This window comes from Oncorhynchus nerka, unplaced genomic scaffold (assembly GCF_034236695.1).
Source record: "Oncorhynchus nerka isolate Pitt River unplaced genomic scaffold, Oner_Uvic_2.0 unplaced_scaffold_3___fragment_2___debris, whole genome shotgun sequence".
Taxonomy (NCBI): domain Eukaryota; kingdom Metazoa; phylum Chordata; class Actinopteri; order Salmoniformes; family Salmonidae; genus Oncorhynchus; species Oncorhynchus nerka.
In genome coordinates this window covers 294947-320854 of record NW_027040481.1, presented here as the reverse complement: position 1 = coordinate 320854, position 25908 = coordinate 294947, and the positions used below count along the sequence as shown (strand labels likewise).

General features: G+C 42.8%; 2 protein-coding genes across 2 annotated transcripts in view; both read right to left on the bottom strand.

Annotated features, from left to right (window-relative positions):
* The window catches only part of LOC115135930 (dehydrogenase/reductase SDR family member 11-like), a 39454-nt gene extending 37220 nt beyond the window's left edge, over positions 1–2234 (bottom strand). Inside the window, exon 1 of the mRNA XM_029671160.2 lies at positions 1891–2234. Within this exon, the coding sequence (XP_029527020.1) occupies positions 1891–2022 (132 nt within the window). The 5' untranslated portion in view covers positions 2023–2234. The remainder of the gene's footprint in view (positions 1–1890) is intronic.
* A 12057-nt stretch (positions 2235–14291) lies between these two features.
* LOC115135931 (polypeptide N-acetylgalactosaminyltransferase 10-like) overlaps positions 14292–25908 on the bottom strand; it is a 110038-nt gene continuing 98421 nt past the window's right edge. The window contains exons 9-12 of the mRNA XM_029671161.2: positions 20838–21059; positions 20338–20454; positions 19432–19581; positions 14292–18638 (exon numbers count right to left, since the gene is read on the bottom strand). Of these exons, the coding sequence (XP_029527021.1) occupies positions 18474–18638; positions 19432–19581; positions 20338–20454; positions 20838–21059 (654 nt within the window). The 3' untranslated portion in view covers positions 14292–18473. The remainder of the gene's footprint in view (positions 18639–19431; positions 19582–20337; positions 20455–20837; positions 21060–25908) is intronic.

Here is a 25908-nt window from a genome sequence, read left to right as displayed (position 1 = left end):
CGCGGACAGATGCCCACCCAGACCCTCCCCAATAGGTTCAGGTTTTGCTGCGGCCGGAGTCCGCACCTTGGGGGGGGGGGGGTACTGTCACACCCTGACCATAGTTTGCTTTGTATGTGTCTATGTTTTGGTTGGTCAGGGTGTGATCTGAGTGGGCATTCTATGTTGGATGTCTTGTTTGTCTATTTCTATGTCTGGCCTGATATGGTTCTCAATCAGAGGCAGGTGTTAGTCATTGTCTCTGATTGGGAACCATATTTAGGTAGCCTGGGTTTCACTGTGTGTTTGTGGGTGATTGTTCCTGTCTCTGTGTTTTGCACCAGATAGGGCTGTTTTTGGTTTTCCACGTTTATTGTTTTTGTTAGTTGTCTTTATTAAAGAACATGAATAACCACCACGCTGTGTTTTGGTCCGCCTCTACTTCACCTAAGGAAAACCGTTACAGCGTGACAGCAGCTAATTAGCATTTATTGTTTTGCGGGTAAATACAGGCAAATATATTGATAAAAGTCACATTGTTCTACTGAGATTTACATGGTTATCATAACAATTGGAACCATTTCCCTATTTGACTGCTAGGTTTTATATTTATTATGAGTCATACTGTGGTGCTCTATTCTGGCCAAAGCTGGAGCAGTTAACAATTGACAGGACAGGAAGCCAGGTGATCAGCAAATGGGTGGAGGGCTGAAGATGCCAGTTGCACAATCTGTGTGTGTGTGTGTGTGTGCTCCAGAGGCACTGTACTACTATGGCTGACCCTGTAAAACAACACATTTCACTGCACATATCTGGTGTATGTGACAATAAAAAATGTATATTCACTTTAGAAGACAACTTTTGTCAGTAATGCAATGTTGACAAAACATGCCACATATATTTCTCAATCTTAGGAAAGAGAGAATGAGAATGCGTATTTAAGTGATAATGCCCGAGAAGACGCTGTTTGGAGGATATATTGTCACGGGTGTTGTTAGGCCCAAAATGAAGTTGAGTAATGAATAAATTAGCAACAAAAGACAGCAAGGTTTAAACATATCTCTGCTGTTGAAAGCTAAATGTTAGTCTAAAAGAAATGTGAGATAATGTCTAGATGCTTTTTATAGTGGAGATCAAGTTTATAATTTGCCTGGCTGGGCTGACGAGACAGTGAATTACGCAGTTAGACTGAAGAGAGTAAATAAGCATTTTAACTTCATAGATTTAGGCGGTGGTAATTTGTGGAATAGACACCGTCTGGAAGGCAGTTTTAACCAATTAGCATTCAGGATTAGACCCATCCGTTGTATAAAACGGAATAATTGTGATTAGATATGTAGCTAGCTAGCTAATAACTGGGAAATTAATTGGAACATTTTCTTAAAATGGTACATGAAGATTTCTAAAAAGAAACATCAGGACTGGCATTATTATGTAATAACATGTTAATATTAGCCTTTGTGCTACATTGTAATAAATGCATTATGCATTGAGCAACCTCACTCCAGGCTATTATAGATTTTTTTAAAGATAGCAAAGCAAGAAATATGCAAACCATTACATCATTGTAACTCGCATGTAAAGCTTGCGTAAATTGTGTTTCAAATGTTACATTTATTTTAATTGGTTAGGCCAAAGTAAATCAGAAATGTACTATTTTATTCTGAATTCGATAGCAGGCAAACCTATTGCAGACTAGAATCGTCTGGCTAAAGCTAGCTACTGTGTATCTCTATCTCATACAGTGAGAAACAATGACTGTAGGTGAGAAAAAATGGCTATAGCTAGCCACTGCCAGTTAGCTGCACACTGGTCTTTTGGCGCACTTCAGCCAACCGAGGAACTGTCAGATCGCTACTTTGAGTGATTGCGACAGTTTTCTCACTTTTACATTGTTTAATGTTTACTCACCTCTATCTTGTCAACATTCCTGGCACATCCCACAACCTTCATGCCGTGCTGGACAAGTGCCCGTGCAACAGCCGCTCCAATCCCGACCGAGGCTCCAGTCACGAGAGCTACTCTGCCTTTCCACCGCTCCATCTCAATTGATTATTTGGCTATTACAAAGACTAGCTAGCTAGTTTTCAAAACTGTCGTAGTAAAACGACAGATTTCGTTTACCTATGTCTGTTGAACAGTCACAATAGACATAACAGTTACTTGTTTATATGGGGCGGTCTGTTACACGATTCAACCCTCCCTTATATTGTTTTCGTAGCATCCAGGAAAAAGCACAGTGCGGAAACCCTGCGCTCGGGATTAAATATTAAATGACAAACATTGCGCTGTATTTGGTTGACGTCCCCTTCCGTTTGTTAATTTTAGCGCTTTTACTTTCGCAGACCTGAAACCGCTGCATTGCTGAGCCCTCTTTGCAGAATTTATTAGCAATAAAGAAATACATTTATATTCAATGAGTTTATTGGTTATTAGATGTACTCTAGGAGACAATGTCATACATTTCCTTCAAAATGTATTGACTTTGGTCAATAATTGATTTAGGCTAAATGCAAAACGTATCTACCCAGTCAAAATGTAATGTACCTGTCCGTTAAACCATTTGTAAGCAATAATCAAATCTTATCTCAATGATAAAAACAAACACAAGGACAATGTAGATTTAAAATATATTTGTTTTCCTATTTAAATGAGTATAATTTAATAATGCTGTAATAAATGCACCACATGGGCCATGATTGGTTAGTTGGAACCACAATACAATTATTGCAAAGTAAATACAACAAAAGAAATGCAACAATGTGCCCAAGTTCAGTTCAGATTGGTATATTTAAATTGAGACAAGTCACTGTCCTCACTGGACCCTCTGTATCTTCCGACTCTATATGGACTCTGAGTTTCCCGGCTGATTCCCAGGTCCTCTTCCAGGAGACTGAAGGTACATTTGGGACTAGCACACTGAGAATGCCACTGTCCTCCTCATACTTCCTTTTATGTTCAGAGGATTTCCCTCTAGCTGTCAGCAGCCTGGGCTTGTTGAAGGACTGTACTCCCTGCTCCTTTTACAGGTGACCCTAGAGGTGAGGAGACTGTCAGAGTCCTCTGATAATATTTTAGTCTTAGAGGGTGTGTCCTCTGGCTGAAATCGATTCTGTGGCAGTCCTATGGCAGCCCTTTGGTACTACAGAAACATACAATGCATTCGGAAAGTATTCAGACCCCTTGACTTTTTCCACATTTTGATTACATTTATTAAATCATTTTTTCCCCTCATCAATCTACGGTCGTGGCCAAAAGTTTTGGGAATGACACAAATATTAATTTTCACAACGTTTGCTGCCTCAATTTGTATGATGGCAATTTGCATATACTCCAGAATGTTATGAAGAGTGATCAGATGAATTGCAATTAATTGCAAAGTCCCTCTTTGCCACACAAATGAACTGAATCCCCCCAAAAACATTTCCACTGCATTTCAGCCCTGCGACAAAAGGACCAGCTGACATCATGTCAGTGATTCGCTCGTTAACACAGGTGTGAGTGTTGACGAAGACAAGGCTGGAGATCACTCTGTCATGGTGATTGAGTTCGAATACCAGACTGGAAGCTTCAAAAGGAGGGTGGTGCTTGGAATCATTGTTCTTCCTCTGTCATCCATGGTTACCTGCAAGGAAACACGTGCCGTCATCATTGCTTTGCACAAAAAGGGCTTCACAGGCAAGGATATTGCTGCCAGTAAGATTGCACCTAAATCAACCATTTATCGGATCATCAAGAACTTCGAGGAGAGTGGTTCAATTGTTGTGAAAAAGGCTTCAGGGCACTCAAGAAAGTCCAGCAAGCGCCAGGACTGTCTCCTAAAGTTGATTCAGTTGCGGGATCGGGGCACCACCAGTACAGAGCTTGCTCAGGAATGGCAGCAGGCAAGTATGAGTGCATCTGCACAAACAGTGAGGCGAATACTTTTGGAGAATGGCTTGGTGTCAAGAAGGGCAGCAAAGAAGCCACTTCTCTCCAGGGAAAACATCAGGGACAGACTGATATTCTGCAAAAGGTACAGGGATTGGACTGCTGAGGACTGGGGTAAAGTCATTTTCTCTGATGAATCCCCTTTCTGATTGTTTGAGCATCCGGAAAAAAGCTTGTCCGGAGAAGACAAGGTGAGCGCTACCATCAGTCCTGTGTCATGCTAACAGTAAAGCATCCTGAGACCATTCATGTGTTGGGTTGCTTCTCAGCCAAGGGAGTGGGCTCAATCACAATTTTGCATAAGAACACAGCCATGAATAAAGAAGGGTACCAACACATCCTCCGAGAGCAACCTCTCCCAACCATCCATGAACAGTTTGGTGATGAACCATGCCTTTTCCAGCATGATGGAGCACCTTGCCATAAGTGGCTCGGGGAACAAAACATCAATATTTTGGGTCCATGGCCAGGAAACTCCCCAGACATTAATCCCATTGAGAACTTGTGGTCAATCCTCAAGAGACGGGTGGACAAACCAAAACCCACAAATTCTGACAAACTCCAAGCATTGATTATGCAAGAATGGGCTGCCATCAGTCAGGATCTGGGCCAGAAGTTAATTGACAGCATGCCAGGGCGGATTGCAGAGGTCTTGAAAAAGAAGGGTCAACACTGCAAATATTGACTCTTTGAATCAACTTCATGTAATTGTCAATAAAAGCCGTTGATACTTATGAAATGCTTGTAATTATACTTCAGTATTCCATAGTAACATCTGACAAAAATATCTAAAGACACTGAAGCAGCAAACTTTGTGGAAATGAATATTTGTGTCATTCTCAAAACGTTTACACACAAACTGTACACACAATACCCCTTATTGACAAAGCAAAAACAGGTTTTTAGACATTTTTGCAAATGTATAAAAAATGTAAAACTGAAATATCACATTTACATAAGTATCCAGACATTGTTTAAGCACCTTTGGCAGCGATTACAGCCTCGAGTCTTCTTGGGTATGACCCTACAAGCTTGGCACACCTGTCTTGGGGAGTTTCTCCCATTCTTCTCTGCAGATCCTCTCAAGCTCTGCCAGGTTGGATTGGGAGCGTCGCTGCTCAGCTATTTTCAGGTCTCTCCAGATATGTTAGATTGAGTTCAAGTCCGGGCTCTGGCTGAGCCACTCAAGGACATTCAGAGACTTGTTCCGAAGCCACTCCTGCGTTGTTTTGGCTGTGTGCTTAGGGTTGTTGTCCTGTTGGAAGGTGAACCTTCGCCCCAGTCTGAGGTCCTGAGTGCTCTGGAGCAGGTTTTCATCAAGGATCTCTCTGTACTTTGCTCCGTTCATCATACCCTCAATCCTGACTAGTCTCCCAGTCTTGGTGGTTTCAGATTTCTTTAATTTAAGAATTATGGAGGCCACTGTGTTCTTGGGGACCTTCAATGCTACAGATCTGTGCCTCGACACAATCCTATCTCGAAGCTCTACGTACAATTACTTCGACCTCATGCCTTGGTTTTTACTCTGACATGCAGTGTCAACTGTGGGACCTTATATAGATAGGTGTGTGCCTTTCCAAATCATGTCCAATCATTTGTATTTACCATAGCTGGGCTCCAATGAAGTTGTAGAAACATCTCAAGGATGATCAATGGAAACAGGATGCACCTGAGCTCAATTGAGAGTCTCATAGCAAAGGGTCGGAATACTTATGTAAATAAGTATTTGTCATTATGGGGTATTGTGTGTAGATTGATGAGGAAAAATGTTTTATTGAATCCATTTTAGAATAATGCTGAAAAAGGGAAGGGGTCTCAATACTTTCTGAATGCACTGTAAAATAGAAAAGTACTTTATTGTCCATCATGTGAGTTAAATACAATTAACTGGGCTACCTATCGATATCGTCCTCTGATCTCTTTCTCTTAGAGGATGGGCCTTCACCGGCACTCTCACTGGTCTGGGACCTGCCTGGGTGAGACCCTGCTTGCCATGATTCCATGCTCCTCTCAAAGATGACCATTGGTAGCACCAGCAGTGGGGAGAGCTGGACACAGTCAGTTGCACTGGTGTTCTTAGGGCTGGTGCTCTGGAGGATAACATGGTGGTCACCCACCCTGACCTCCAGGCCCACAGTGGCTGTATGCTGGTACACTGCGCGAGCTTAGCCCCTCTAGGCAAGGGAATCATTCCTGGACACCGTAGCTCCATAATTTTGTCCGAAGGACCAGCAGGGAGGGGACAGGGGACCATGGTGCTAGCCCATAATGATCTCCTGGCCTACAGGGGCCATAACGAGCATGCCTAGCCTGGACCACTGCCTGTTCTATCAATCACATGTATTTTATAAAGCTCATTTTACATTAGCAGTTGTCACAAATTGCTTATACAGATACTCAGCATAAAACCCCAAAGAGCAAGCAATGCAGATGTAGAAGTACAGTGGCTAGGAAAAACTCCTTAGAAAGGCAGGAACCTAGGAAAAAACCTAGTGATGAACCAGGCTCCAAGGGGTGGCCAGTCCTCTTCTGGCTGTGCCAGGAGGAGATTATTAGAGTACATAACCATTGAAGCCGGATCGTTCTTCAAGATGTTCAAACGTTTAAAGATGATCAGCAGGGTCAAATAATAATCACAGTGGATTTCAAATCAAATAAAAGTTTACTGGTCGCATACACAGTTAAGCAGATGTTATAGCGGGTGCAGCGAAATGCTTGTGTTACTAGCTCCTAACAATGCAGTGCACAAATAATAATCAAAAACAGAGAAACAAGAAGCCACGAATGCCAAGACAAATCCAGTTAACAACCCAAATAACATTGTATCAGTAATCCAAATGCAATCTATACGTATATACAGCAAAAAAATATATTCTAAGAGTGATATGTACAGCAGTAGATACTGTATTTAACAGTAAGCGATGGCATGAATCCAGTATATAAATACAGGCAGTGTATATAAAAAAGTGTAACAAAAATGCACACACACAATCCATGTCTCAATTATCTCAAGGCTTCAAAATCCTTATTTCACCTGTCTCGTCCCCTTCATCTACACTGACTGAAGTGGATTTAACAGATGACATCAATAAGGGATCATAGCTTTCACCTGGTCAGCCTATGTCATGGAAAGAGCAGGTGTTCCTAATGTTTTGTATACTCAGTATATCACAGGAGGTTGGTGTCACCTTAATTGGGGAGGAAAGGCTTCTGGTAATGGCTGGAGCTGAATCGGTAGAATGGTATCAAATACATCAAACACAAGGTTTCTATGTTTGATACTATTCCATTTACTCCGTTCCAGTCATTATTATGAGCCGTCCTCCCCTCAGCAGCCTCCACTGCTGTGTGTTGGACTTTATGCATGTTTGCATTTGTCTGTCTGTGAAAGGCACAGTCACCCATACCTTATTTTTGCCAACTTATCAACACAACCTGAGTATCTTCAAAGGTCAAATGTACATTTTGTCATGCTTTTCTCTTGTACCGGTATGTTTTATTGTCTATTAAGCAAAGCAATATTCATGTGTTTCAGTGTCTATGACTACTGCCATGTGGAGATTATTAAAAACTTGTATGTCTTTGTCTGTTTTACTAACTCATTTCCCCTCCATATTCCTTCTTTCCTGGATGAAATATTAGCCATGGCTAGCTGTCACAGTCATTCACTGATGAAACTTTGTCTCCCCTTGGTTGCAATAGAATGCAACATCTAAGTGAGTGTGACAACAGAGGCAAATGGCTAAACTTGAAGGATGAAGGATTGCAGACAAACCAAGTTTCCATCCAGTTATTAGAGTAAAGTCATACCATATTTAAAAAAAATCACAACAGCTATGATGGAAACAGGAAGTTTCGGTACAACTTTATAAATGCTGACAGACAACTTGTTCATTCTACATGGTGGGATCTTTTAGTGTCGGTAAAATTAATTATGCCAGAAATGGCGGTGGAAATGCCTTAATTCGCAAATATTGATATAATAACCATCATATCGACGTAAACATGGACTCTGGAAACCATGCAGTTTATTAGGCTACAGATGAAATAAATGATGAACTTAACAGGTGAAAGTGCATTGTGATCTTGATGCCCCTTTCCAATTAATATCAAGGGTCTTATTCTGGTGACAGCTGTTTGACAAATAAAAATATTCTTGTTCTTATCAGTAATAACCTCATCATGTAGACTAAGGGTGTCAGTCAAACTCATTCCAGTGTGGATGACGGATCATCACCTCAAGCTGAACCTCGGCAAGACGGAGCTGCTCTTCCTCCCGGGGAAGGACTGCCCGTTCCATGATCTCGCCATCACGGTTGACAACTCCATTGTGTCCTCGTCCCAGAGCGCTAAGAACCTTGGCGTGATCCTGGACAACACCCTGTCGTTCTCAAATAACATCAAGGCGGTGGCCCGTTCCTGTAGGTTCATGCTCTACAACATCCGCAGAGTACGACCCTGCCTCACACAGGAAGCGGCGCAGGTCCTAATCCAGGCACTTGTCATCTCCCGTCTGGATTACTGCAACTCGCTGTTGGCTGGGCTCCCTGCCTGTGCCATTAAACCCCTACAACTCATCCAGAACGCCGCAGCCCGTCTGGTGTTCAACCTTCCCAAGTTCTCTCACGTCACCCCGCTCCTCCGCTCTCTCCACTGGCTTCCAGTTGAAGCTCGCATCCGCTACAAGACCATGGTGCTTGCCTACGGAGCTGTGAGGGGAACGGCACCTCACTACCTCCAGGCTCTGATCAGGCCCTACACCCAAACAAGGGCACTGCGTTCATCCACCTCTGGCCTGCTCGCCTCCCTACCACTGAGGAAGTACAGTTCCCGCTCAGCCCAGTCAAAACTGTTCGCTGCTCTGGCCCCCCAATGGTGGAACAAACTCCCTCACGACGCCAGGACAGCGGAGTCAATCACCACCTTCCGGAGACACCTGAAACCCCACCTCTTTAAGGAATACCTAGGATAGGATAAAGTAATCCTTCTCCCCCCCTTAAAAGACCTAGATGCACTATTGTAAAGTGGCTGATCCACTGGATGTCATAAGGTGAAAGCACCAATTTGTAAGTCGCTCTGGATAAGAGCGTCTGCTAAATGACTTAAATGTAAATGATTCCATGGAGGGCCTAGTGTCTGTGGGTTTTGTTTTTTCCTTTCAGATAAGACCTAGACAACTAGGTGAGGGGAGTTCTTTACTAATTAGTGACCTTAATTCGTCAACCAAAAGCAAGGGAGGAGCGAAAACCCGCAGACACTCGGCCATCTATGGAGTAAGTTTGACACATGATGGAGACTATACCCTTACAATGTACTAGCACTGTATCGGTTGTTGGCTGGAGCTCATGTGCGAAGACCAGAGTAGACACATTTGCTATTTAAGGCAACAGTTTGTGACAAAATTATCCATAGAGTTGGAAATGCGATGGAAACATATTGAACTTTAGATTTGTATTTGGTACATGAAAAGTTGAAAAAATATATTTTGTGTGCACTACGTCATCACGCACTGAACTTCTGCAGAATTATGCATTTCTTACAGAGAAATTATAAACAAATGTACATTTTGTCTCGGGAACAGGAGTGGAGAAATATGATTTATTTCTCTCAGCATCTTTAGAGAAAATGCAAATGCACTTGTAACGTGTTATATTTGAAACTGTTATGCAAGCAGACAGTATTTCCACCACATAAAATATGCACCTAAGAGGAACTTAAGTCTTATCAGAAATGTGTTTCTTCATTTTCTCAGCTTTTTGTTTCCTTAAAACCGGTTCAACTGATGACATTTTGCACTGGCCAGTCTTTCCACTGTTTTGAAGATATTGCATTTTCTCCTCTGTCCCTAAAACAAAACAGACAATTTTGCCGGTACACCGAACAAAAACATAAACACAACACGTAAAGTGTTGGTCCTATGTTTCATGAGCTGAAATAAAAGTTCCATACGCACAAAAGGCTTATTTCACTCAAATGTTTTGCACAAAGTTGTTTACATCCCGTTAGTGAGCATTTCTCCTTTGCCAAGACATCCACTTGATAGGTGTGGTATATCAAGAAGCTGATTAAGCAGCATGATCATTACACAGGTGCACCTTGTGCTGGGGACAAAACAAGCATTTTTGTGCCACAGATGTCTCAAGTTTGAAGGGATTTTGCAATTGGCATGCTGACTGGAAGAATGTTTACCAGAGCAGCCTCTAACTTCGTAGTGGAGAATTTGGCAGTAAGTCTAACTGGCCTCACAACTGCAGACCACGTGCATGGCGCGGTGAGGCTTTGCTAATGTCAACGTTGTGAACAGAGTTCCCGGCAATATCCTGCAATTTCGCACAACCATTGAAGAGTGGGACAACATTCCACAGGCAACACTCAACAACAGCCTGATCAACTATATGAGAAGGAAATGTGTCGTGATGCATGAGGAAATGGTGGTCACACCAGATACTGACTGGTTTTCTAATCCACAACCCTATTTAAAAAAAAAGAAGCTATTTATGTCCAATAGAGGCATATCTGTATTCCCAGTCATGTGAAATCTATAGATTAGGGCCTAATTAATGTATTTCAATTGACTGAATTCCTTATATGAACTGTGTAACTCAGTAAAATCTTTGAAATTGTTGCATGTTGCATTTATATTTTTGTTCAGTATAGATTACCAATGCATTAATTATATCGATTTAAGACATTCTGGTGAGCTCTACTTTATTTAGTCTTCTGGGGCAACAAGTTATGACAGAAGAGAAGCTGCATGTATCAAACTATAGTTGACAAACAAATGGCCTACCAAATGTAGGAAATTACAATAGTGCTTAACAAATGTCGGAAATTATAAGTAGAAACGTAATTTAAACTATAGTAAATGAATTATAATTAGGCACAATTATTAAGGAATTAATATGGTGGATCGAACTGCGCGAGTGATTTGTCAGACAATCAGATAAGAATATGTCACGACACCCATGATATGCGAAACTGAACCTGCGCAGACTGCAAAACAACAGTAAACGGGATAAGATGTTTACACGTCACAGTATCCCGTCTTAGATTAGCATATCCCAGGCATTTTATCCGGGTTTCTCATAACCGGTATACACGCCTTTTCGGGTTATTCTAAACGGGCTAGGATGTTTATACCAGTCAATTCAAATACAGAATACTTGAGCATCCCTAATAATAACGGGTTATTGCCGTGCATGTAAACGTGGTCACTGATGGAAAAATGCGCATATTTTCTTTATACGGATTCTAGAGTTTTAACATAAATCTGTCGCCAATTGGATGGAAACCTAGCTACAAACCCACAATTACAATACTGTTGTAAAATGTTGGTTAGAGATCTCAACACCGGTATGGCATGAATGGAAAACAAGAGCCCTTAAAACAGTCCACAGGCAATGACAAAGAATGTATAACAAAACAGTGTGAACTGTCGTCAAACTCACGTTGCATTTTCTTGCCACCAAGAGGAGCCAAAGTTTCATGAATGACTGTGTTTCTGCATAGGACATGTGTGTATTATAATGGAGTAAGCCACCAAATACTTTTTTTTGGCATCGTCTTAAGTTCTTAGAATGGCACACCACACCCATCATTGCCACATTGACTATTATTGTCAACTAGCTGCTACCCCTCTAGCCTTAATTCTCCCATTGACCAGAACAAGGGATAGCGGAGTTCTCCTTCCTTCCCTCCCTCTCTTAAACTAATCTCCTTACATTCATGAGTGCTGCATGTTCAAAATACTGGAAAAGTGTACAACACTAAGACACCACAACTTACCTTTCAGATCAGTAGTCATGAAGGACAGTAGTGGAGAAAAGCTAAATCGATCAGCTTTTTTTTAGCTCCCCTAAAACAGACAGACACATATGCAAAGCCCCACACAAACAACTTGAGACCGCAGTGACACTGAGCAAAGATTCATTTTCGATCTTCAAATTCAGGTATTAGAACTTAAAACAAATATATATATATATATTATCATGGCACAAGGGCATCCTCCAGAATTGCAGTGTGGTGTTGCCACCAGAGGTATTCAACATTTATTTAAATGTCAGTAAAATCAAATCAAACTATTTGTCACATGCACTGAATACAACAAGTGTAGACATTACCGTGAAATGCTTAGCCCTTAACCAACAGTGCAGTTCAAGAAGAGTTAAGAAAATATTGATCAAATAAACTAAAGTAAAAAAATAATAAAAATAACACAATAACAATGCTATATACATGGGGTGTGTGCGGGGTACAGGTTAGTTGAGGTAATTTGTACATGTAGGTAGGGGTGAAGTGACTATGCATAGATAATAAACAGAGAGTAGCAGCAGTTTACAAAACAAAGGAGGGGGGATCAATGTAATAGTCTGGTGGCCATTTGATTAATTGTTCAGCTGTCTCATGGCTTGGGGGTGGAAGCTGTTAAGGAGCCTTTTGGTCCTAGACTTGGCGTTCCGGTACCGCTTGCTGTGCGGTAGCAGAGAAAACAGTCTATGACTTGGGTGGCTGGAGACTGACAATTTTATGGGCTTCCCTCTGACACAGCCTATTATATCGGTCCTGGATTGCAGGAAGCTTGGCCTCAGTGATGTACTGGGCCGTACGCACTACCCTCTGTAGCGCCTTACGGTCAGAGGCAGAGCAGTTGTCATACCAGGCGGTGATGCAACCGGTCAGGATGCTCTCGATGGTGCAGCTGTAGAACTATTTGATGATCTGGGGAACCCATGTCAAATGTCTCCTGAGAGGGAAAAGGTGTTGTCCTGACCTCTTCACGACTATCTTTGCATGATAAACAAAGTACTATACTTTCTCTGTAGTGCTAAAGGGCTGCCATGGGACAGCCACAGAATCAACCACTACTATCTTCCCAGGAGGTTTTCAGCCAGAGGACACACCCCTTAAGAGGAAAAGAGCATCAGACTGACAGTTTCCTCACCTCTATGGTCACCTGTAAGAGTTGGGAGTCCAGTCTTTCAAGAAGCCCAGGCTGCTGGCAGAAAAATAGGAAGTACAGTATGAGAACAGTGGCATTCCCAGTGTGCTATTCCCAAGTGTACCTTTAATTTTAAAAATATATTTTTTAAACTAGGCAAGTCAGTTAAGAACAAATTCTTATTTACAATGATGGCCTACCAAAAGAACTCCTGCGAGGACTGGGGCTGGAATAAAAAATAAATATATATAGTACAAAACACCACAACACTACATAAAGAGAGACCTAAGACAACACAGCATGGCAGCAACACATGACAACACATTAGCAACAACATTTCTAGGCACAGACTTAATTAAGCGGTGATTAAATCAATCAAATGTATTTATAAAGCCCTTTTACATCAGCCAATGTCACAAAGTGCTGTACAGAAACCCAGCCTAAACCTCCAAACAGCAAGCAATGCAGGTGTAGAAACACAGTGGCTAGGAAAAACCAGGAACCAGGCTCTGAGGGGTGGCCAGTCGTCTTCTGGCTGTGCCGGGTGGAGATTATAACAGAACATGGCCAAGATGTTCAAACGTTCATTGATGACCAGCAGGGTCAGATAATAATAATCAGTGGTTGTAGAGGGTGCAACAGGGACAAACATATCTTTCCGACAGATAAGATCTAAACCAGGCCAGAACTTGTTGTGTAGACCAGCCATGCGCTCCTCGTCAGTAACAACACCATCAACAATATTAAGGGACATCATGGGCAGCTGTGAGAAGGGTTTATTCTCCATTTTCCAGAACATCTTGGGGTTAGACCCAGAGAGAACTGCTCCTTAAAATAACTAACTTTAGCCTTCCGGGTAGCCTATTTCTCATTTGCCTGAACAAAAGCCATTCAGCCGGAGAATGTGTATTCTTGAGGTGGCGTAACTCTGCCAGATCACGGTCGAACCAGGAGCTGAACCTGTTTATAATTCTCATTTTCTTTATTGGGGTGTTTGTTACCAATAACACTGAAAATATCACAAATGAAGGTCCAACAACTTCCTGAGATGTGGATATTTTACACACAACAGACTGGAAGGAAGCTCACAGACCTGGGATGGGAATCAGCCAGCGGCCCGGGAAACTCAATCTGCAGAGACACAGGGTCCAGTGAGGACAGAGACTGGTCTCAACTATAGTCAACCAATCTCAACTAAACTTGTGCATTTATTGTTTGTGGTTCCAAATAATACCAACTATGAGCCACATATGGTGAATTTATTGCAGTATTATTTTACTTATTTAAATTGGAGAAAAATATATATATTTTCATGATCTGCATGTCATAGTTTTACATAATGCTAGATGGGATTTGATTTCTACATATACAAATTACTTAACAAGTCATTTAATTAAAGTATTCTCTCAGTTTAAGCCCCCCCCCAAAACAATACAACCCATAATTCAAATATAAACATTTTTATTTTCAGCAAAAAATATACAATTCCAGTTTAGTTGTACACGGTGTGTTAAATACCTTTTTTAATTATATATTTAAAAAAAACTTTATTTAACTAGGCAAGTCAGTTAAGAACAAATTCTTATTTTCAATGACGGCCTAGGAACAGTGGGTCAACTGCCTGTTCATGGGCAGAACGACAGATTTATACCTTGTCAGCTCGGGGATTTGAACTTTTCGGTTACTAGTCCAACACTCTAAACACTAGGCTACCCTGTCGCCCCTTTACAGTCATTGTCAGTAGAAAAAAAATATTGATCATTTATGACAAAATGTACACATCAAAATTGCACAAACATGAACATCATTTTGTGAATGACCAACAATGGTCTTAAAGTAGCACTATGCAGGTTGCTAAAACTCTAATAGTTCGCCTAATTTCAGTTTGTGTGACAAAATAAGCTAGTATAGTGTAGAATCATTGTACCATCTAAACCGCTGTGAAAAATATTTTCCATAACTAAACATGTTGTTGTTTCAGCTGTTTGAAGATGGTGTACAAAACCAAATGTAAAAGACGAAAAACAAAACTTAACCGGAAGCATAGAAATAACACACACAGAACAGATCTACCGCTTCTTAGACTTGCTTTCAAGTAGAATGATATAAGTATGAGTTATAGATCTATGTGAATTTGGTCTGGTTGCCCAAAAAGCTACATATTGCAACTTTAAAAAAGATTCAATGCAGCCATTTTTATCTCAATATCAAATCATTTCTGGGTAACAATTGAGTAGCTTACTGTGATTGTTTTCAATTAAAATTGTGAAAAATTCTAATAAAAAATATCTTCTAAGCAAAGAGAAATTTCTCAAGCAAGAATTTTGCTAGGACTGTCTGGGAGTGGTCTGAGTGAGGGACCAATTGGACTAACCTAATGTAACCTGAAAACTAGCTGTTATTGGCAGAGAGGTTTGAAACTTTGTTATTGATCTATTAACTTATACCGCCTGATGATGTTGCCAGGTAGGGCAAAAATCCATCCCTTCAAAACAGGCTGAAATTTCAAGCAGTCTTTCCAAACAGTTTACGATAAATGGGCATTATCATTTCACACTATTATTCCAATCTGTCTGGAAATACATTTAAAACACAGGAAAATCATATTTAACTGCAATGGGCCTTTAGACATTAAATTTCATTTAAAAAATAAGTATTGTCTTCATATTTTTAGCTGAATATTTAATTCAAACAAGATCATGAAAAGAAATGGCACTTTATAAAATATTGAAAACCACAATTTAAAAAAGGTTTCACCACCTCCATCCCAAGTTATAAATCAAATGCCTTTTACATGTGCAATTGACAGGGTCAATGTACTGCAAATATCCTTGTTCCAAACTGAACAATAAAATGCCATGTATTTGGGGGATTCTTACCACCTTTGCAAGATGATTATATGTCCACAGGTCAAACAACCCTGTTTATATTCCCTCAGACACAAACATAACTTTACTGCATAAACTTCAGTGATTGAACATAAACATGTTTCGACCCATCATTCTAGCATCAGGAGAGCAGTGAGCACATTGGAAGTCATGGACCAACCGGTGGAGCATTTGAAAGAAAATATCAAACAATGCATCAAGAGAATAAGCAGGACTAAATCAAAATCGGGTTTGATTTTTCACCCAATGGAAATTGTAAAATTGACCATACCAGTCCTGGTTTGAATGAATTCCAGTCTTAGATCTATAATGGTAATTTAAACTGTGTTAAGGATTTTACAATTTACACTTACAATATTAGTGTAAAAGATGAGACAATTAATAATCTTAAATTACAACTCTGGTACAGACGTAATAATTCTGTAAGCATAATTGTGAAATGTATTTAGCTGGAATAATTAGAAAATTAATATTTTGTCTTGGAAAAAGTTACACAACTTAGATTCGGCCATTTTTATCATAATATTTAAAAGCTTTGATCTTCCATACATGCCGCTTACTTGCCGGGACAAAACTAAACATTTTTGGAAAGGGAAACCAATGGAAGTAACCAACTTTGGATTCCCCAGCCAGTCCTTGCTACATTTCAGTTTGATAAGGAGAAAAAACATACAGTGTTACATGACTGAGCAACAAAGATGCTTCACAACTAAAGCCTCACTGTGCAGCATCTCATACTAATGTGCCACATGGATGTCTTGTTGAATTTCCATACATTTTCTCCACAATGCATGGAAGAATGCCGTTGTTTGAGTCTAAACTATTTGATGATTCACTTGGCCAGTCAAAATCTACAACACATACGCTACAGGCTAGTAGTGTACTCAAATTAGTTCCATCAAACAACAACAAAAAGCTACATGGTTTTTTAATGCTAATTAGACCAATTTCTGAAAGGGGTAGGATGAGAGTTTGACTGATGAAGGGTGTGATCGTTGCACCATGCATTTCACATCCCGCTTTGCCTTAAGGTGACAATGTTTTGCCCTAATAACTTTTTTTTGCAGCAGACAAACACCTAAGGCTAAACAAGCGCTCTACCTTGGAATTATTTCAGAGGAAAAGAGGGGAACAAAAAACACACACACACAAAGAATGGAACACAACTACACAGCAGGCAATGTACGCAGTCTTTCTGAACAACGCCCAGGTCAAAACTGAATTGCATTTTATAGATAAACAACTCATTGGCTAAGCCAAGACAAAAAAACTGAAAGAAAACAAATGCTGAGTAAGAGGTCATAACGCTACAAAATCTAAACGCACAACAAGAACAGGAATTCAATACTAATCAATGCTTGAATGTCCATTGTAGGTCTTGAAACAACAAATTGGCATGTTGGTGACATGCCATGAACATAAGAGGGTCTTTTCAGAAAACGGTTAACTTTGAAAGGCAGGAGAACACATAGTGAATAGCTGAAGATACTAGCAAAAAACTAACATTACAAATACATTACTGTTGTAGAACCCCATCCATTAAGAGCCAGTGTCACCTCAGATTGCCTCTCTCTCTCCAACATCTGTCAGTCAGTCTGAGACAGTGTAGGAGGAGGACGACTGGAATAGGGCACCAGGCCATGCCGAGTCAGACCAGGCCGTATTTACTTCTGCTCTCATCCAGCAAAAGGCACTACGATTTTTATTCAAGTTTATCATTGCAAGTGCTTAATGCATCTAAACCACCTATAATACCCCCGGGCAAACCAGTCTAGAGTCACTCCTGATGCGTTTGAGAAACCAGCATGGTCTGTCTACTGTCTCAGTGCTGCTGACCTCCATGTGTTTCATGATGAAGTCATTCCAGAGAGTGCTGGGGTTCATCCCAGAAGGCAGCGGGAGCCTCTGTTCAGGTGATGGGACAAAAATAAACTGATGATAGTAGTCCTTACAGTTCCCTGTAAGGACAAATCATTGGCATCAAATCACAGTCCTTCGAATAGACGAGTGCTGAGACAAAGTGCTGCTACTAAAGTATTATTCATTCAGAGCTAAAACAAAATACACGTCCTAAAAGATGAGGTTTTTCTTACCCCTCTTCATTTGGACAGATGTTGCGCAATTCCACTTTCGATCAATGCTATAGAGGGGAAACCAAGAAAGAGAAAAAGCTAGCCAAGTGAGCATAACAAGAAAACAAAAACAAGAATCAACACAAGGTGCTTTTCAGAGTGGATGGGTCTGGCCGGCTTCACAGTGTGTCAGTTTGGGCTTGGCTCAGCGGGAGTCTCAGGGGGGGCTGTCAGAGCAGGGGCAGCACATGAGGGGAATGGAGGGAAAGTGACTGAGCAAGAGACACACTCACACGGGGTGATGGAGATGGACGTATGGGCAGAGTCGTTTGGGAGAGGCACAGAGAAACAGAAATGAGATGGACCACCGCCAGAATGACAGTGCTGTGACAGACCTAATCCCCCTAACGCAGGAAGACACCATCACCGCATCGAAAGACCAGTCTTTCAACCACAGAGAGAACCTCTCAGGCACCAACTATTCTCCATCGCCCAATAACTGATGCATCTAGACTGGCTTGCCCATGCTAATGCTACCCCCTGACCCCCATTCACTTCCTTCCACCCTTGACCCCTTTAGAGTAACAACATCCCACTTCTGTCTTAGTGAAAGAACACAGTTCCAGAGTGAGTGGTATTCAGGTTCAGTGCTGACCCCTACAGGTGTCAGTTGCTATTGCGGTTGAACGTCTCCAGGATGGTGGTGTTGGTCTTCTCAAACACCCACTGCTGGCTGGGGACGCTGGGGTCACACGTGTTCATGAACACCTTCCTCTCTGTGGGGTTGCTGTCGATACAGCTGTTACTGATGGGGTGGTATAAACTTTTATCCTACAGAGATGGGGGGAGAGAAAAGAGGAGAGAGATGGTAATGATATATTTAGTTACAGTACATTTCACTGAAAATATTTTCCAAAGAGGTAATTTAATATCAAAATATTGAATAGCCTGCATGGAAAATGAGGAATAATTTTTTCTAGCATGGAAAACGAGGAATATTTTTTTCTAACTGAGTACACAGCTTTAAGGGATACTTTGGGATTTTGGCAATGAGCCCTTTATTTATTCCCCAGAGTCAGATGAACTTGTGGATACAATGTTTATGTCTCTGCTTCCAGTATGAAGGACGTTAGAGGTAGTTTCACGAGCCAATGCTAACTTGCGTTAGCTCAATGACTGGAAGTCTATGGTAACAACTAGCACACTAGCTGTTACCATAGACTTCCAGTCATTGCACCATCTCTAGTTAGCAATTGCGCAAACGATAGTTGGCAAACTTCCTTCAAACTACACTGAGAGACATAAAAATAGTATCCACAAGTTCATCTGACTCAAGGGAATAGATAAAGGGCATTCATTGCCAAAATACCAAAGATTCCCTTTAAAAGCTGAATGTCATTTTTTAAATTATTATTATAATTTTTTTTTTTTATCTAGGAAGAAACTGCCTTAGCAAGCAGCCTGTGGCATTTTATCACAAGGAAAAGGAAATACAAAGGATCAAAAATACATCTTGAAGACTGCTGCTTGGCTGGAGCAAAGAAGTGCATCACAAGCAACTCACAAACTTGTCTTTTTCATACATGAAAAAATGATGTGTGTGTGTGAGAAAGAGAGACCTTACCTTCCTGTAGCGCCACAGCTGGTTACCCTTCAAGCCATGGCAGTCGTACAGGGTGACAGGGCTGTTGTGAGAGATGGCATCGAAGCAGACCTTTTTTGTGTGCATGGGGCCCCCCACCCGGATGTCCTCCCGCCAGCCAAAAGTGAACACCTGGACAGGGCAGAGACAAGCTGGATCAGATCACCTCCAGAGATGGGCCTCCACCTCTCCTCTTGGAGCCAGTGTCGGGTCCTGGAGAACCACAGAGCAAGCTTTTGTTCTAGCCCAGTACTAACACCTGATTTAATTAATTATCAGGTGTGTTAGTAATAAGCTGGAACAAAAGCCTGCACAACCTGTGAGTCTTCAGAACCAGGGTTGAAGAGAACCTTCCAAAGGAGTTCACACATCGGTCTCCCCCAGGCACGTTCACTCATGGGGGATAGTTGTTTGTAAAGGGGCTTCTCTGCTGTCACATTCAAAAGGCCCTGACTTGGACTGTAGCCATGCTGTTTGTCATCCCAGCTTTGAATACAAATTGCAACCATTACAGAGATTAAACAACAACAGCTCTTTAAATAACTTTAATTAAACTGTCAAAGCAGTGTCAGAGCAGGCAACCTAGAAAATAATAAGAAAACATTGCCATCCATCAACGTTTGGTTATGAGCTCTGCTAAAATATAACAAGGGGAATAAATGGGGCTCCATTAGAACAATAGCGATTATAAAGTTGTGTGTGTGTAAATTAGAGTGTGCACCAGCTTGTGTGTGTGTGTGTGCGTGCATGCACGTGTAGTGCTTATGAAGGCAGAGCGCTGTCTGTACACAGTACAAAATGAAGTTCTGTATGCAAAACTACAGGAAAACTAGCGCTTTTCACGGCAGACAGATGTCTGTATTCAGTGGTGTCTACTAAGCTCCTCACCTGTCCATGGCTCCACCCGGCCTCACCCCGCCCCTTCAGACATGTCTCCAGGCGGACGGGCGACCCAGACGAAAAGTGTTTGCTCTCCATGCACATGCCACTGCCTGTGTTGCGCAGCTAGAACACACACAGGGGCAGACAAACAGGTTAACAGAGAAAGACAGAAATGAACAGTCATCATTCAATACTAGTCAATAATAGTCATACTATTAACCACTGTTTAGGGCTGTCTGGATCTCTCAGAACTCTGTCAGCTCTCCTCTTTAGTGAAAAAGTGAGTGATAAGTAACGACGAAGAGGATACTGTGGCAGGAGCATGGCCTTCTGATGACTGGAGTGACAGTGACTGGTTGTCATAGGCCAGACATTCTGTCTGTCTTTCTTGCTCTCTTTCTAATCTAACCTTCTCTCCATGTCGTCTCTCACTCTTATCTCTTAACTTTCTCTCCTTCTAGCTGTTGGCATGCCTCTCTGAAGACACTAATAGATGAGTGTTGTACCTCTCCCCAGGCGGCAGCAGGGGGCTCCACAGGTGGGTAGTGCTTGGGTAGGTCCCAGGCCACCTCTGTCATGAACCATTTGAAGCTCTTACAGTTGAGGCTGTTCCTCAGGTCCTTCTGCACTGTCATGTCTCCTGCTGACAGGTGCCTGTACTCTGGCCTCCGCTGGTAGATGTACTCTGCATATTCATCCATCCATACCTCGGCCACTCGCTTCAGGTTCTGTACAGAGACCAAGGGAAAACAGAAAAAGCACTGTTGCTCCACAATGACTATAGGGGGGATGGATGCAGGGTACCAGTCCTTTGGGGCCTCGTTGACTGCTAGATGGCCTCGTCTCTTAAAATACATCCTCATTTCAAGTCAAGGACGGTTTGAGGAGAGGTTTAGTTTTACATAACCATTACCCTTCTAATAGAAGTGGATAAAACAAACCTACAATCAGCAGAGAGTAAAGCCAATGATAACTGCTATTAGGAATCCAGGCAGTCACAGCCAGACTAAGGTTTGGATGGGAGTTACAGTTAGTGAGCACATCCTCCTGCTATAGGGTATACATATACCGAGCAGCACAGAAAGCACGGCTCTAAGCCAAACTCTGTTGGCTAACTCCTCTCCAGGTGAGGAGAAGTTCACTGGCACCATCTGCTTGCATGGCGGCTGGGTTTGGGAAGGATGGGCGAGCTGGTTAATCAGCACACCTGGAAGAATGCCAGTGGCGATGAGGAGCTGTGTGGGAGGGGGTGTGGGTGCTGTGCCTCTGGGGTGGTGCTGATGAGGGGGGGGCAGGGTCTAGAAGAGGCAGCTGCAGGGAAGTTTTAGGGGAGGCGAGAGCAAAAAGGCGACGTGTGCACAAAAAAGAAGCAGCGCCACAGGCCAGCAATAATTCATGCCTCCTCTGTAACTCTGAATTCCACCATTTTCTCTGAGCTCCACTTCAAAAAGGAACACAGTGAAACCAGGATGAACACACAGAGCTGTGCTTAATTGGCACTTTCTATTTAAGGTACAATATTCACCTCACAATCATTCACCATTTTCATTCTTTCGGCACCATGTTACAGACAATCTATTAATATGAATGCAGGTATTATGTATGCATTTGAACCAGGGTTTCCGGCAGGAAAATTTGGCACAGGACATTTGACAGGCAGCCTTTTCATTTGACATTTGAGATATTAACCAGACCCATATGCATTGGGTGCATAAATGACAGAAAATCACATTTAGATTGTTCTTATTAATCTTAACATGCAACTTGAGGATGCAACGGGCATGCGTCCTTCTTACCAAATTCCGATGCGCACTTTGAAGATGTTAAAATAACTATCCACATTTACTTTTCCTCAGCCAACAAGACGAGTAACGAACAGCAAAATCACTAGCCTATGTCAATCTAATATCCCCATTGTAGAAAAGTTACCTATTCTATTGGTCAGCTTGTCATTCTGTGAAAGAGAAATAAATAAATAATCTGTATGCTGTGCCGATAAATAAAAAAACTGGCACCAGCTAATTGTCCAGTAGAAAGAAAAAAAAATCCCATTGCAAAATAATGGTTTTTAGCCTATTAATTGATTAACATACAAGTCCATGTAAATACATTTGGCCGGCCACGCTTATTGGTCTATAGGTTAATTTGCATAATGTTGTGGAATTAAATTGGTGGTGATTTAACTTTTAAAAAGTATGCAAATTAACAAATAGGCAGATAAACATGGAGAGTCACGTGTATTTACATCAAATGTTATGTCCATAAATGAATAGGCTAAAATGCATTATTTTGTAATGGGATTTTTTTCCTTCTCCTGGACAATTAGCCGGTGGCAGTTTTATTTATTGGCTTTTCATTATTATTATCATTTTTGACCAAAAGCTGGCTATTACCAACTAACAGAACCCCTGATTTGAACGAGTGTAGACTGAACTGGAGGCCTTTTCTAAGAAAAGGTTCTTGTGTCTTTGTTGGTGCATCTTCTTTCTGAAGAAATACATTATTAACAACTGACCCCAATCCACAGTCATTAACATTTCTCCCTCATAGACAGAACAGGCATTCTTCATCTGAGAGGCTATTCCCCCACACTGGATGAATACAAGCCAAAAAGTAAGCCAACGAACAGGCCAATAGGTTTCACTTACACAGCCTTGCAAGCCAAAACAGGGTTTGGGCAGGGATCAGCATACATAATGGACAGTTTCAGCTGTATTCCAAAAGGTTTCGGAAGAATGTGAAAATATACTGAACAAAAATATAAAAACGCAACATGTAGAGAGTTGGTCCCATGTTTCATGAGCTGGGGGGGAAAAAATCCCTGAAATTTTCCGTACGCAGAAAAAACTGATTTCACTCCAATTTTGTGCACATTTGTTTACATCCCTGTTAGTGAACATTTCCCCTTTGCCAAGATAATCCATCCACCTGACAGGTGTGGCATATCAAGAAGCTGATTAAACAGCATGATCATTACGCAGGTGCACCTTTTGCTGGGGACAATAAAAGGCCACTTTAAAATGTGTAGTTGTGCCACACAACGCCACAGATGTCTCAAGTTTTGAGGGAGCGTGGCATACTGACTGCATTGGCATACTGACTGCAGGAATGTCCACCGAGCTGTTGCCAGAGAATTTAATGTTCATTTCTCGAACATAAACTGCATCCAACGTCATTTTAGAGAATTTGGCAGTACATTCAAGCGGCCTCACAACCACAGACCACGTGTAACCACGCCAGCCCAGGACCTCCACATCCGGTTTCGTCACCTGCTGAGGAGTATTTCAGTCTGTAATAAAGCCCTTTTGTGGTGAAAATCTACTGATTGGCTGGACTTGGCTCCCAAGTGAGTGGGCCTGGCTGCCAAGTGAGTGGGCCTGGCTGCCAAGTGGGTGGGAATATGCACTCCAAGATCCACCCATGGCTGCACCCCTGCCCAGTCCATAGATTAGGGTCTAATGATTTTTTTTACATTTACATTTAAGTCATTTAGCAGACGCTCTTATCCAGAGCGACTTACAAATTGGTACAGCCACTTTACAATAGTGCATCTAAATCTTTTAAGGGGGGGGGGGGTGAGAAGGGTTACTTTATCCTATCCTAGGTATTCCTTAAAGAGGTGGGGTTTCAGGAGTCTCCGGAAGGTGGTGATTGACTCCGCTGTCCTGGCGTCGTGAGGGAGTTTGTTCCACCATTGGGGGGCCAGAGCAGCGAACAGTTTTGACTGGGCTGAGCGGGAACTGTACTTCCTCAGTGGTAGGGAGGCGAGCAGGCCAGAGGTGGATGAACGCAGTGCCCTTGTTTGGGTGTAGGGCCTGATCAGAGCCTGGAGGTACTGAGGTGCCGTTCCCCTCGCAGCTCCGTAGGCAAGCACCATGGTCTTGTAGCGGATGCGAGCTTCAACTGGAAGCCAGTGGAGAGAGCGGAGGAGCGGGGTGACGTGAGAGAACTTGGGAAGGTTGAACACCAGACGGGCTGCGGCGTTCTGGATGAGTTGTAGGGGTTTAATGGCACAGGCAGGGAGCCCAGCCAACAGCGAGTTGCAGTAATCCAGACGGGAGATGACAAGTGCCTGGATTAGGACCTGCGCCGCTTCCTGTGTGAGGCAGGGTCGTACTCTGCGGATGTTGTAGAGCATGAACCTACAGGAACGGGCCACCGCCTTGATGTTAGTTGAGAACGACAGGGTGTTGTCCAGGATCACGCCAAGGTTCTTAGCGCTCTGGGAGGAGGACACAATGGAGTTGTCAACCGTGATGGCGAGATCATGGAACAGGCAGTCCTTCCCCGGGAGGAAGAGCAGCTCCGTCTTGCCGAGGTTCAGCTTGAGGTGGTGATCCGTCATCCACACTGATATGTCTGCCAGACATGCAGAGATGCGATTCGCCACCTGGTCATCAGAAGGGGGAAAGGAGAAGATTAATTGTGTGTCGTCTGCATAGCAATGATAGGAGAGACCATGTGAGGTTATGACAGAGCCAAGTGACTTGGTGTATAGCGAGAATAGGAGAGGGCCTAGAACAGAGCCCTGGGGGACGCCAGTGGTGAGAGCGCGTGGTGAGGAGACAGATTCTCGCCACGCCACCTGGTAGGAGCGACCTGTCAGGTAGGACGCAATCCAAGCGTGGGCCGCGCCGGAGATGCCCAACTCAGGAGAGGGTGGAGAGGAGGATCTGATGGTTCACAGTATCGAAGGCAGCCGATAGGTCTAGAAGGATGAGAGCAGAGGAGAGAGAGTTAGCTTTAGCAGTGCGGAGCGCCTCCGTGATACAGAGAAGAGCAGTCTCAGTTGAATGACTAGTCTTGAAACCTGACTGATTTGGATCAAGAAGGTCATTCTGAGAGAGATAGCGGGAGAGCTGGCCAAGGACGGCACGTTCAAGAGTTTTGGAGAGAAAAGAAAGAAGGGATACTGGTCTGTAGTTGTTGACATCGGAGGGATCGAGTGTAGGTTTTTTCAGAAGGGGTGCAACTCTCGCTCTCTTGAAGACGGAAGGGACGTAGCCAGCGGTCAGGGATGAGTTGATGAGCGAGGTGAGGTAAGGGAGAAGGTCTCCGGAAATGGTCTGGAGAAGAGAGGAGGGGATAGGGTCAAGCGGGCAGGTTGTTGGGCGGCCGGCCGTCACAAGACGCGAGATTTCATCTGGAGAGAGAGGGGAGAAAGAGGTCAGAGCACAGGGTAGGGCAGTGTGAGCAGAACCAGCGGTGTCGTTTGACTTAGCAAACGAGGATCGGATGTCGTCGACCTTCTTTTCAAAATGGTTGACGAAGTCATCTGCAGAGAGGGAGGAGGAGGGGGGAGGGTGAGGTGGCAAAGAGCTTCCTAGGGTTAGAGGCAGATGCTTGGAATTTAGAGTGGTAGAAAGTGGCTTTAGCAGCAGAGACAGAAGAGGAAAATGTAGAAAGGAGGGAGTGAAAGGATGCCAGGTCCGCAGGGAGGCGAGTTTTCCTCCATTTCCGCTCGGCTGCCCGGAGCCCTGTTCTGTGAGCTCGCAATGAGTCGTCGAGCCACGGAGCGGGAGGGGAGGACCGAGCCGGCCTGGAGGATAGGGGACATAGAGAGTCAAAGGATGCAGA